The sequence below is a fragment of the Hemiscyllium ocellatum genome, chromosome 29 (assembly GCF_020745735.1).
Source record: "Hemiscyllium ocellatum isolate sHemOce1 chromosome 29, sHemOce1.pat.X.cur, whole genome shotgun sequence".
NCBI classification, from domain to species: Eukaryota; Metazoa; Chordata; class Chondrichthyes; order Orectolobiformes; family Hemiscylliidae; genus Hemiscyllium; species Hemiscyllium ocellatum.
This window is the reverse complement of record NC_083429.1, coordinates 56,153,998-56,168,978: the sequence shown is the minus strand read 5'-3', so window position 1 is coordinate 56,168,978 and position 14,981 is coordinate 56,153,998. Positions and strand designations below refer to the sequence as shown.

Here is a 14,981-nt window from a genome sequence, read left to right as displayed (position 1 = left end):
CATTTGTCATTATTCCTCTATCATTGTAAATCAAATAGGTGCTTAGACCAGGAACAAGGATTGGTAGTAAGACTTATATAAACCACAGTGCGATATTAACAGTCCCCCCAGATTGGGAGCAATCCCAATCACTGAGTGACACCCTGAGAGATTGCTACACATCACTGCGTGCAGTCAACCATTACAAAAACAGAAAGAGGCTGCCATCATATCCAGGTGGGTGTGAGCTTCTCAAGGTCCTGTCTCCTCTGAGCCCTTTCCCAGCTGGTGTCACAAACTGCAGCTTACTGAGCGTTCACTCACTGCATCATCTTTCACACGTGTTCAAATAATTCACATGACCTGCAACAAGCGCTTCTCTGAACCTCTGCTCTTCATTCTCCCATCAGACCAGGCAGTGACATTTATTTTCAATAAAACATTGGGATAATAAGCTAGCTGAGTGACAACTGTGTAACCGTTGTCAATTGTCATAAAAACCCATCTGGTTCAGTATCGTCCTTTAGGTAAGTACATCTGCTGGTCTGGCCACAAACCCATAAAGATGTGGTTGACTTTTAACTGCCCTCTGGGTAATTAGGGACAGGCAGTAAGACAGTGATCCCTTATCCTGGAATAAATAACAAAAATAGAACACGCACTGACAGAATAAACTACATGATGCAATGAAATTAGTCAATGATCTGCAAAGATTTGTTATCGAAGTGGAATGCAAGCCACCTCCCAGATTGAATCTGTCTGACCCACTGTCCAGGTTTACACACCCCACACAAAGACCAAGATAATCTTGTTGATCTGCTTTGGTGATCTCCAGGTTAGAAAATTAAGAGCTTTCTCAAGGCTGACCTGTTACATTTTGGCCAGAACCTGTGTTACAGTCAGCAACTGTTGAAGATGAACAACTACAAGAATTTGCAAAAGACTATTACCCAGCGATGGTGAGACAGAATTGAAGACGTGCCTGAGAAGATTTATTCATTTTGGCCAGAGACAGAGACAGAGTAACCTGGCAGATTGCAGCTAGTTGTTTTCAAGGGCAAACAAGCCCTGATATTGAAAACATTCTGCCAAGATATTGTGTTCATGTTACATCAGGGATGCTGAACCCACAGACGACTAGCCTGTGGGTCTGAGCATGGACCAGAGATTAATCAGGATACTTAGCTTAGATTAGATTAGATTCCCTATAATATGGAAACAGGCCCTTCAGACCAACAAGTGCACACTGATCCTCCAAAGAGTAACCCACTCAGATCTATTCCTGTAGCTTATATTTACCCTTGACTAATGCACCAATCACTACAGGCAATTTAGCACGGCCAATTCACCTGACCTGCACATCTTTGGACTGTGGGAAGAAACCGGAGCACCCGGAGGAAACCCACTCAGACACGGGGAGAATGTGCAAACTCCACACAGACAGCCACCCAATGCAGGAATCGAACCCAGATCCCTGGCACTGTGAGGCAGCAGTGCTAACCACTGAGAGGCACCATGCTCCCCCTGAGTGGTGAATGTTTGTGAGATACAGCCAATACCTAAACCGCTGAGACCTACATCCACATGATGTTCCATCCACTGCTCACACCACAATCATCACGGACCCAATCAGAGTGCCCGGGGAGAATTACCGTCATGTCATTGATTATTTCTCTATGTTTCTCACTGTTTAACAACTCAGCCCAACAAGCTCAATTATTGCTGACCCGATGAGCACTACTTTAAACAGAATCAGAAATAGCTAGAAAAACTCAGCAGGTCTGGCAGCAGCTGTGGAGAGAAATCAAGAGTTAACGTTTCGGGTTCAGTGACTTTCCTCAGAACGGATGGTAGCTTGGAAAAAGGATAGTTTTATACAGAAGGGGTGGTGGGTCAGGGAGGGGCAGGAGGTGGTTTGGGAGGGAGCAGATAATAAGTGGAGGTAGAGTCGCAGAGAACAACCACCGATAATTGAGTGGCAGCTCTGATTTCCCCAGGCTGACAGTTACCCATTCCTTGGCCTGTTGTTCTCTCTCTCGCTGAGAGGCAACTCATATCAAATGCAGAGTAAAGCTCCCTCTACATTGTCTCCACAACAGACACTCCCAGGACAGGGACAGCATGGGGTTACATACAGAGTAAAGCTCCCTCTACACTGTCCCCATCAAACACTCCCAGGACAGGGACAGCATAGGATTAGATGCAGATGAAAGCTCCATCTACACTGTCCCCACAGCAGAAACTCCCAGGACAGGGACAGCACGGGGTTAGATACAGAGTAAAGCTCCCTCTACACTGTCCCCACATCAAACACTCCCAGGACAGGGACAGCACGGGGTTAGATACAGAGTAAAGCTTCCTGATGAAGGGCTCTGGCCCGAAACGTCGAATTTCCTGTTCCTTGGATGCTGCCTGACCTGCTGCACTTTAACCAGCAACACATTTTCAGCTCTGATCTCCAGCATCTGCAGACTTCACTTTTTACCCACATCAAACAGTCCCGGGGTCAGGGACAGCACGGGGTTAGATACAGAGTAAAGCTCCCTCTACACTGACCCCACCATCCCAGGGACAGGGACAGCACGGGGTTAGATACAGGGTAAAGCTCCCTCTACACTGTCCCCCCATCCCAGGGACAGCACGGGTTAGATACAGAGTAAAGCTCCCTCTACACTGTCCCCCATCAAACACTCCCAGGACAGGGACAGCATGGGGTTAGATACAGAGTAAAGCTCCCTCTGCGATGTCCCCATCAAACACTCCCAGGACAGGGACAGCATGGTGTTAGATACAGAGTAAAGCTCCCTCTACACTGTCCCCACATCACACACTCCAAGGGCAGGGACAGCATGGGGTTAGATACAGAGTAAAGCTCCCTCTACACTCTTCCCCCCCCCCCCCCCCCATCCCAGGGACAGGGACAGCACGGGGTTAGATACAGGGTAAAGCTCCCTCTACACTGTACCCCCATCCCAGGGACAGCACGGGGTTAGATACAGGGTAAAGCTCCCTCTACACTGTCCCCCCCATCCCAGGGACAGCATGGAGTTAGAAAGAGAGTAAAGCTCCCTCGACACTGTCCCCACATCAAACACTCCCAGGGACAGGGACAGCACGGGGTTAGATACAGAGTAAAGCTCCCTCCTACATGCCCCCCCACCCCCATCCCAGGGACAGGAACAGCACGGGGTTAGATACAGGGTGCGGTTTCTTGTGTTGAAATGGATGGCCTGGCAGCAATAGGTTAATCCTGCATTGCTCTCGACGCTGCTGTGTGCATTTGCAGTGTGTAGGCTGCAGAGTGTTTGCAGAGAGCAGGGTGCGGACTGTGTTGCGGTTTGTTGCTGTGATGTTTACAGTAAGATGCTTGTTCTCTGAGCTTTGTGACTTGTCCCACAGAGTTATCAGTCACATCGCTCAATGTTACAGGCCCAGCACCAGTCTCAGCTGCTGCTGCTGCTGCTAATGTGCTGCAGTCATGGCCTTGGATTCCTCTCACAAGGCCCACAGACAGGAGCTCTGGGTCAGAGAATGAGGGTCACTGAGGCAGTGAGGGTCAGACAGAGTGAGGGTCGTGAGGTCAAGTTGACCCCCACCTATACTGTCTGTTGGACAATGAACCCACTCTGACCCCAGCCCATGTCATTTTCCCAGATACCAATCCTGGTATGATGTGATATTTGTCATCTCTTACAGAAGGTGGGACTGGGTGAGGGCTACTTGAGCAGAAATTGCTGGAGAAGCTCAGTAGGTCTTGCAGTATTTGTGGATAGAAGCCAGAGTTAATATTTCAAGTCCAGTTTCCCTGCAACTCCACAGATGCTGAGCTTTGCCAGCCCTTTCTGGTTTTGTGTCAGATCTCCAGTATCTGCAGTTCGCTGTTTGCGATCATTTCCTTTTGCTTTGCCTTGGCCCCTATGCAGTGATTAGTGACAGAGGTGACAACACTTATCCTGAGATAACGAGAGAATTATTGCAGAGTCGCGATATGAACAGTGACCTTTGGAAAGGCAAAATCAGTGGGACCTGATGGAGCGATGATAAATCCATCTGCTCCCTCTGAAAGCTTAGTTAGAACTTCCTGTGTCCACCAAGGGACTGTGTATGTCATCTGGAGAATGGGTGGAGCCAATAGAACATAAATATTAACCCCTGAGGGGGTTTTATCCAGTTGGTGCTCAATGTAGAGGAGCACTGGTTCATCAGCCAAGGACGGGGAGAATGGAACATGGTAATCAGCGGGAGATTCCCTGTCTGTGGTTGATACCATGACTCCATGAGATTTCATGGGTTCCAGAGTCAATGTTGAGGACTCCCAGGGTCACTTCCTCCCAAATGTATCCCACTGTGCTGCCACCTCTGCTGGGTCTGTCCTGCTGGTGGGACAGGACACAGCCAGGGACAGTGATGGTGGTGTCTGGGACATTGTCTGTAAGGTATGATTCTGTGAGAGTGACTGTGTCAGGCTGTTGCTTGACTAGTCTGTGAGACAGCTCTCCCAATTTTGACACTAGCCCTCAGCTGTTAGTGAGGAGGACTTTGCATGGTCGACAGGGCTGTTTCTGCCGTTGTCTTTTCAGGTGCCCACGTGATCCAACAGGTTTCATGTCTTTGAGCCTTTGTAGTGATTGGGACAATCAAGTTGTCTTGCTCAGCTGTTTCTGAGGCAGTGATGAGTCAGCCACATTGCTCTGGCTCTGGAGCTACCTGTCGGCCCAGGCCAGGTGAATATCACAGATTTCCTTCTCTAAAAGACATTAACCAGACACGCTTCTCCTAGGCTTATATTGTTTTTCTCATTACGACAGTGAAAGCCTTTGGAAGGATCTCATTGGCTGTGACACACTTTGGGATATCCTGAGGTGGTTATGGGTGCAAGGGTTCAGTGAACAGAGGTTAAATATTTGCATTTTGAAACTTTTTAATTTCAAATTTACTAACTGCTAACAGACAAGTAAACATCAATAAACCCAATAATCAAACAGAGTCTTTCATACAAACCTATTTAATGATGAGAACAAAGGCCAGTTTCTGGCATTAACTAATGGCCATGCCTCACACTCCCATTACTCTGTACTCTGTCATAGGCCCGAGGTTTCCCAGTGTCGAGAACAGACTCAAACACATTCCTCACATGGCCTGACCCTCCCAGGGGCTAGCTCAGCAATCTGGCAGCGTGTACGCCAATATGAATGCAAAATGAAAGGGGATTAGAAAAATTAAAAATGGATTTCACAGACAAATACTCAACAAACTATTTATTTTAAAGGTCTAAAGCACAGGTTGGTTGTTGAAGCTCCATGATTTAGTTGCTAAGTGGATAAAGCCTTTATGCTGCAGGGTGTGGATTCCTTCAGTGCCTGGCCCTTCTCCCCAGCTCACTGTACATGGCTCGGCTATCATTGTTAAGATGCTGCAAAAAAAACCCCACAAATCATTAATCACAGCATCAATAATTAGAAGTTCAATTAATTTATTCACTTTAATGCAGCAAAATGATAGCTAATTGTGTAATCCCTTCCCATTTCTTTAATCCATTTGGCTTTTATTCCAAAAGTTTACCTAGGACCCTTCTGAGAGAAACTAGGCTCTTGTTGTCATGACAACAGGAATGGACCACCACTACCCCAATGAAGAGCTGAGTCTGTCACTTACAGATGGAGAAATGTTCCTAAAGGCATTTAAGGCCAAATCAGGACCAGATGGGCATTCGGGGAGATTGAACTGTGAACAATTAAGTCTGAGTTTGAACAGAAGCTTCAAGCAAGGCCTTAACAATTTGGCACAATCTCTCTGACTGGCCTTTAGATGAAATTCCATCCTTTTTTTCCCCTAAATGCCATTGTTTCCAAAATATCACCTGAGTCAGTGAATCTCACTTCCAGCCTCTTGACTTGCATTGTCTCACTATTGGTCAACACTGAGGGAGTGCAAGAGCGATAGGACTCTCACTCTCAGTCAGTTTAACAGTTTAACTTCATAATAGAGTTCTGGAGTGATTATTGTGAAACAGATCAGGGAAAGGACCTGGGAACTGGTCAGAGTGGGGAAACGATCAGTAAGCTGATTCCTCCCTCTCACTGAACTCTCATCCCAGACCACCCCAGCTCAGAGTCAGCCATTCTGAGAGGCACTACTCATGGGTTCAGGCTCCCTCATGTCTTTGGGAAAGATAAACTTTGAATTGGAATTTTGTCTTGGTGGGTTTGAGATGATTGCCACTTACCGAATACACTGCCTCATTAACATCATTACGCATCAGTGGGTGTCTGTCAGAGGCTGCCGAAGAAAACATTCATGAAATATGAGAAAGCTTATGGGATCTTAGACTTTACAAATGTACAGAGAGAATATAAAAGTAATTCAGTTATTCTTCACCTTACAAGCACCCTCTGTAAACTTGTGGTCATCCAAAACTCTGCAATACCCATAGATTCAGTCCTGTGTACTTTTTCACCCACACCACCTCCTGGTTAACATCACCTCCATTTTTATCAGGTTTATAAATGCTCCACAGTTTTTCAAATCCCTCCTCCTCCTGACCTCTGTAATCCCCTGTAGCTCCAAAGCCCCCTTGAGATATCCATTGACGGCCAGATCTTCAGCTGACTGGGCTGCAGGGCCTGGAGTTCTCTCCCTCCCCCCTTCTCTCCTCCCACTCCCTCTCCTCTGTCTTCCCTCTCCCTCTCCCCTCCTCCTTCCTGCCCCCCTCTCCCCTCCCATTTCCTCTCCTCTCTCCCCCTCCCTCCTTCTCCCTCTCCCCTCACTCCCCAACCCCCTGCATTCAGGCACTCCTTTAAAGCCTATCTCACTGAGAACCAAGATTTGGGTCATCTGACTTAATGTCTCCTTATAAAAACTAAAAGCTGCAGATACGGGGAAATCGAAAACAGAAACTAGAAATGCTAGAATTACTCAGCAGCAACTCTGGAGAAAACCATGGTTTCAGATCAGAGACCCTCATCAGAGCTGAAGATAACTCGGAAAGTGAGAGATCTTAAATGAGTAGAACTGCAAAGGGCAAAGAAGAGCTAAAGGAACAATCTGTGATAGAGTCAAGGACCAATAAAAATTTCAAGACGCAACAGCCAACCCGAATGGTCATGGGTGTGGTAGCTGCACACGTCCTTCTATACTCGGTGGTGAAGAAAGCGTTTACCATGTTCGCCTTCATCACTCAGACCATTGAGTATGAGTCGGGTCATTACCTTGGGGTTATACAGGACATTGGTGTGGCCTCTTGTTCAGTACTATGTACAGTTTTGGTATCCCTATTATAGGAAGGATATTATTAAATTGGAGAGGGTGCAGACAAGATTTCCAAGAATGTTGCTGGGATGGGTGGTTGGGGGGCTTTGAGTTATAAGGAGAGGCTGGATACGCTGGGACTTTTTTTAACTGTTGAGCATCAGAGGTTGAGAGGTGATCGTATAGAGGTTTATAAAATTATGAGGGGTATTGATAAAGTAATAGCAATGTCTTTTCCCTAGAGTTGGGGAGTTCAAAACTAGGGGAATGCAGCTAAATGTGAGGTGATGCACTTTGGGAAGAATAATAGGAAGGCAGAGTACTGGGTCAATGAAAAGATTCTTGGTAGTGTGGATGTGCAGAGCGTTCTAGGAATCCATGTACATAGATCCCTGAAAGTTGCCACCCAGGTGGATGGTGCTGTTAATAAGGCATACGGTATGTTCGGTTTCATTCATGGAGGGATTGAGTTCCGGAGCCGCAGTATCATACTGCACCTATACAAAACACTGGTGCGGCCACACTTGGAATATTGTGTACAGTTCTGGTCCCCATATTTTGTGAAGGATGTGGAAGCATTGGAAAAGGTGCAGAGGAGATTTACCAGGACGTTGCCTGGTCTGGAGGGAAGGTCTCATGACGAAAGGCTGAGAGACTTAAACCTGTTCTCATTGGCAAGAAGAAGGCTAAGAGGGGATTTGATCGAGACATACAAGATGATCAGAGGATTAGATAGGGTCGACAGTGAAAGTCTTTTTCATGGGATGATGACATCAGCTTGTACGAGGGAGCATAACTACAAATTGAGGGGTGATAGATTTAAGACAGATATCAGAGGCAGGTTCTTTCCTCAGAGAGTGGGAAGGCGTGGAATACACTACCTACTAATGTAGTCAACTCAGCCACATTAGGGAGATTTAAACAATCCTTGGATAAGCACATGGATGATGATGGGATAGTATAGGGGGATGAGCTGAGAATAGCTCACAGGTCGGCGCATCATTGAAGACCGAAGGGCCTGTTCTGCGCTGTATTGTTCTATGTTCTATGTTCTATCTGATACCTGTCCTGGCTCATTGCTGAACACCAAATCCAAAGTGGCGTATCCCCTCATCGGTCTGTCTACATACTGAGTAAGGAAACTCTCCTGAACACATCTGACAAAAACGGCTCCATCCAAACCATCTGCACTAAGGAGGTTCCAGTCGATATTGGGAAAGTTGAAGTCACCCTTAACAACAACCCTGATACATCTGCATTTTTCCAAAATCTGCCTGCCTATGAGTTCTTCAATCTCTCTACTGCTATCAGGGGGTTTATAGAAAACTCCCAATGGTGGCTGTTCCCTTGCTGTTCCTAACTCCACCCAGACTGACTCAGTAGATAAACCTTCCTCAACAACCTTCATTTCTGTAGCTGTGATGCACTCACTGATTAGCGATGCTACACCCCCTCCTCTCTGCCCCCCTCCTTGATCTTTTGAAATGTTCTAAACCCTGGAACATCAAGCAACCATCCCTGCCCCTGTGAAACCCATGTCTCCGTTATGGCCACAACATCGTAGCCCCAAGTACTGATCCATGCTCAAAGTTCGTCACTCCTTGCGTTAAAGCAGATACACTTTAACCGATCCCTTTATTTCATCACATGAAAAACCTTCCTGATAGATTCACTACATCCTGTCGCTGCACCATCTACAACAACTCCCTCTCAGATGTGGAGTTCTGGTTCCTGCCCCCCCTCCCCGCCAAACCCTCCCGAACCACACGAGCAAATCTCCCACCCAGGACATTTGTGCCCTTCCAGTTTAGGTGTAACCCGTCCTTCATGTACAGGTCCCACCTTCCCCAGAAGGTACCCCAATGGTCTAGGTATCTGAAGCCCTCCCTCCTGCACCAGCCTCGCAGCCACGTGTTAAGCTGCATTCGCTGACTGTTCCTCCCCTCACTGTCTCGTGGCACCGGTAGCAAACCTGAGATCACTACTCTACTCGTCCTGCTCTTCAGCTTCCAACCTAACTCTCTGTGGTTACTTTTCAGACCCTCAATCCCTTTCCTGGCTGTATCATTGGTGCCAAAATGTACCACGATTTCTGGCTGCTCACCCTCCCCCTTCAGAATCTTAGTTTTTATTTTTGTGGGAACATATTTGACAGTTATCACCACTCCCTGGATGAAGTCATTTCTCCTGAATGTCTGATTGGATTTATTAGTGTTTTGATCAGTCTGTGATCAACTGCAGCCTGGAACATCATGGAAGGAACACAAATCACCAAGTGGTGTACAATCCACAGTTCCTCTGCATTATCTCCTGGTTAAGATGTTCCTCCATGCTTTGACAGAGAGTACATGAGTGTCTAGACCATAGTTGAAAGGAGAGAGCAGGGTTTCCTTGAGGACTGACCTTACTCTTGACCTGAGAACAATTGAAGCCCCCATGACCCACCTCTCCCAGCCCCAGTGACTCCCTCTTCAGCTCCTGACCCCAGGGACTCATTGCGTCACTGAGGGAAAGGCTGCCATGCTGTCATCAGATTGTTGACTCCACATCAAGCCCACTCACCTTGGTGACTCCACGTTTTGTCCTGTGCTGATACAGAATAAACAGCAACGGCGATCAAGATGGTGAAGGTGAGACTTGCAATGACAACCCCAGCTATTCCCCCGAAATCCTTGGGTACACAATTCAGACAGGCTGAGGCTGTGGACAGGGGGAGAAATGGACCAAAGAAATGAATTATAGAGTCATAGAGATGTACAGCATGGAAACAGACCCTTCGGTCCAACCCGTCCATACTGACCAGATATCCCAACCCAATCTCGTCCCACACCTGCCAGCACCCGGCCCATATCCCTCCAAACCCTTCCTATTCATATACCCATCCAAATGCCTCTTAAATGTTGCAATTGTACCAGCCTCCACCACTTCCTCTGGCAGCTCATTCCATACACACACCACCCTCTGTGTGAAAAAGTTGTCCCTTAGGTCTCTTTTACATCTTTCCCCTCTCACCCTAAACCTATGTCCTCTAGTTCTGGACTCCCCCACCCCAGGGTAAAAGACTTTGTCTATTTACCCTATCCATGCCCCTCGTAATTTTGTAAACCTCTATAAGGTCACCCCTCAGCCTCCGACGCTCCAGGGAAAACAGTCCCAGCCTGTTCAGCCTCTCCCTGTAGCTCAAATCCTCCAACCCTGGCAACATCCTTGTAAATCTTTTCGGAACATTTTCAAGTTTCACAACATCTTTCCGATAGGAAGGAGACCAGAATTGCACACAATATTCCAACAGTGGCTTAACCAATGTCCTGCACAGCTGCAACATGACCTCCCACCTCCTGTACTCAATACTCTGACCAATAAAGAAAATCACACCAAACACACACATGTGCGCGCACACACATGCATGCACGCACACACACACGCACACACACATATAGACACGCCCACACGCATGCGCCCACACCCACACGCACACACACGCACACAAACGCCCACAGACGCGCACACACACATTCACATACACACACACTTTCTCTCTCACACACATGCACACACACACGTACGCACACACAAACGCACACACATACTCACACACACGCACAAACACACACTTTCTCTCTCTCTCGCACACACTTTCTCTCTCACACGCATGCACATACACAGACACTTTCTCGCACACACATACACACAGCCCCACACACACACATACACATGCGCGCGTGCAGACACACACATACACGCACAGCCACACACACACGCAGCCATACACACACACACACACGCATGCAGCCACACACACATACACATTCACACACACACACACAGCCACGCGCACATGCACGTGCACACACACGCACACGCACGTGCACACAAACGTGCACCCACACACGCACTCACGCACACACACGCACACATACACTCGCATACTTCCATATGCACACATGCACACACACATGCACACGCATGCACACCCACGCACGCAGGCAGACACACGCACACACGCGCACACGCAGCCGCACACGCAGCCGTATACACACACACACGCAGCTGTACACACACAGCCACACACACACGCAGCCACACATACATGCACACAGCCACATGCACACAGCCACACACACATGCACACACACGCACGCATGCACACACACACACACACGCGCACGCATGCACACACACACACATGCACACACGCACACACTCACACACATGCACATGCACACACGCACACACAGAGATGCACACCCACGCACGCATGCACACGCATGCACACATGCGCACATGCACACGTACATACAGCCACATACGCACATGCAGCCACACACACACGCAGCCACGCACACAAAGCCACACACACCTGCACACAGCCACACGCACACAGCAACACACACACATGCACACACACGCATGCACACCCACGCACGCACACCCGCATGCACACACACACACACGCACGTACACCCACGCATGCATACACGTGCACACGCACACGTACACACAGCCACATACACACATGCAGCCACACACACGCAGCCGCGCACACATGCAGCTGCACACACAGCCACACACACACATACACACACGCAACCACACACGCACACGCAGCCACACACACACACGCAGCCACGCACACACTCACACACACACATGCATACACAGCCACACACACACTCACACACACACACAGACCCCCACACACACATACACATGCACGCACGCAGCTACGCACACATGCAGCCACACACACACAGCCACACACACGCAGCCACACACACACAGCCACACACACACGCAGCCACACGCACACAGCCACACACACGCAGCCCCACACACACATAGCCACACACACACGCAGCCACACACACACAGCCACAAGCACATAAATGTAGCGACACACACACTCACACACACTCACGCACACATGCACACACACATGCACACTCACACACACTCACGCACACATGCAGCCCCCCCACACACGTACACACACACGCGTGCAGCCACACACACATGCAGCCACACACACACAGCCACACACACGCAGCCACACACACACAGCCACACACACACGCAGCCACACGCACACAGCCACACACACGCAGCCCCACACACACATAGCCACACACACACGCAGCCACACACACAGCCACAAACACATAAATGTAGCGACACACACATGCACACACACACACGCACACAGCCACACACATACGCACGCACACAGCCACACACTTGCACAAACACACTCACATATATGCACACGCACACATCACATGCACACATACATGCACACATGCACACACACTTTCTCTCTTGCACATGCACACACACTTTCTCTCTCACACACACACGCACACACACACACACACACACAAACACATGCAGCCCCCCCACACATGCGCGCCGCAGCCACAGACATGCGCGTGCACACACACACGCGTGCACACACACACACACACATGCGCAGCCACACACACACACACACGCAGCCACACACACATCCACAGCCACACACATGCAACCACACACACAGCTACACACACACAGTCACACACATACACATCCACGCACACGCTCACACACACACATGCACACATGCATACGCACACATACACGCACGCACAGACACACACGCACATACACTCACACACACACGCAGCCCCCACACACACATACACACATGCGTGCGCAGCCACACACACACGCAGCCACACACACACACACACACACACGCAGCCACACGCACACAGCCGCACACATACGCACGCAGCCACGCACACAGCCACACACACAGCCACACACACACACGCTCAGCCACACACACACAGACGCAGCTACACACACACAGCCACACACACAGAGCCACACACACACACGCTCAGCCACACACACAGGCGCAGCTACACACACACAGCTACACACACACAGCCACACACACACACAGCCACACACACACACGCACGCACACACACACGCACACAGCCACACACATGTACACACACACACGCACAACCACACAGCCACCCACACAGCCACACACACACGCACACACACACACGCACACAGCCACACACATACTCACGCACACAGCCACACACACAGCCACACACACACACAGCCACGTGCACAGCCACGCACACACATTCACACACACATACACATGCACACACACAGCCACACACACACATGCACACGCACACGCACATTCACACACGCACACATACACGCATGGACAGACAGACACACACACTCACACACACTCATGCATACACGCAGCCCCCCACACACTCACATACACACGCACATACTCAGCCACACACACATGTAGCCACACACACAAGTGCAGCCACACTCACACACGCGCATAGAAATAGAACAATACAGCACAGAACAAGTCCTTCCGCCCACGATGTTGTGCCGAACATTTATCCTAGCTTAAGCACCTATCCATGAGGTAAAAACAATGACTGCAGATGTTGGAAACCAGATTCTGGATCAGTGGTGCTGGAAGAGCACAGCAGTTCAGGCAGCATCCAAGGAACAGTATAAAATCGACGTTTCGGGCAAAAGCCCTTCATCAGGAATAAAGGCAGAGAGCCTGAAGGGTGGAGAGATAAGCTAGAGGAGGGTGGGGGTGGGGAGAGAGTAGTATAGAGTACAATGGGTGAGTGGGGGAGTGGATGAAGGTGATAGGTCAGGGAGGAGGGTGGAGTGAATAGGTGGAAAAGGAGCTAGGCAGGTAGGACAAGTCATGGGGACAGTGCTGAGCTGGAAGTTTGGAACTAGGGTGAGGTGGGGAAGGGGAAATGAGGAAACTGTTGAAGTCCACATTGATGCCCTGGGGTTGAAGTGTTCCGAGGTGGAAGATGAGGCGTTCTTCCTCCAGGCGTCTGGTGGTGAGGGAGCAGCGGTGAAGGAGGCCCAGGACCTCCATGTCATCGGCAGAGTGGGAGGGGGAGTTGAAATGTTGGGCCACGGGGTGGTGTGGTTGATTGGTGCGGGTGTCCCGGAAATGTTCCCTAAAGCGCTCTGCTAGGAGGCGCCCAGTCTCCCCAATGTAGAGGAGACCGCATCGGGAGCAACGGATACAATAAATGATATTAGTGGATGTGCAGGTAAAACTTTGATGGATGTGGAAGGCTCCTTTAGGGCCTTGGATGGAGGTGAGGGAGGAGGTGTGGGCACAGGTTTTACAGTTCCTGTGGTGGCATGGGAAGGTGCCAGGATGGGAGGGTGGGTTGTTGGGGAGCGTGGACCTGACCAGGTAGTCACGGAGGGAATGGTCTTTGCAGAAGGTGGAAAGGGGTGAGGAGGGAAATATATCCCTGGTGGTGGGGTCTGTTTGGAGGTGGCGGAAATGTTGGCGGATGATTTGGTTTATGCGAAGGTTGGAGGGTGGAAGGTGAGCACCAGGGGCGTTCTGTCCTTGTTACGGTTGGAGGGGTGGGGTCTGAGGGCGGAGGTGCGGGATGTGGACGAGATGGGTTTGAGGGCATCTTTAACCACTTGGGAAGGGACATTGCAGTCTCTAAAAAAGGAGGCCATCTGGTGTGTTCTATGGTGGAACTGGTCCTCCTGGGAGCAGATACGGCAGAGATGAAAGAATTGGGAAAACGGGATGGCATTTTTGCAGGAGGTAGGGTGGGAAGAGGTGTAATCCAGGTAGCTGTGGGAGTCAGTGGGTTTGTAAAAAATGTCAGTGTCAAGTCGGTCGTCATTAATGGAGGTGGAGAGGTCCAGGGAGGGGAGGG

The 14,981-nt window shown here is 49.5% G+C and overlaps 1 protein-coding gene across 1 annotated transcript in view; it reads right to left on the bottom strand.

Annotated features, from left to right (window-relative positions):
* Positions 1–5,222: 5,222 nt before the first annotated feature.
* The window catches only part of LOC132829609 (T-cell surface glycoprotein CD3 delta chain-like), a 72,236-nt gene continuing 62,477 nt past the window's right edge, over positions 5,223–14,981 (bottom strand). Inside the window, exons 4-6 of the mRNA XM_060846891.1 lie at positions 9,790–9,927; positions 6,206–6,258; positions 5,223–5,392 (exon numbers count right to left, since the gene is read on the bottom strand). Of these exons, the coding sequence (XP_060702874.1) occupies positions 5,333–5,392; positions 6,206–6,258; positions 9,790–9,927 (251 nt within the window). The 3' untranslated portion in view covers positions 5,223–5,332. The remainder of the gene's footprint in view (positions 5,393–6,205; positions 6,259–9,789; positions 9,928–14,981) is intronic.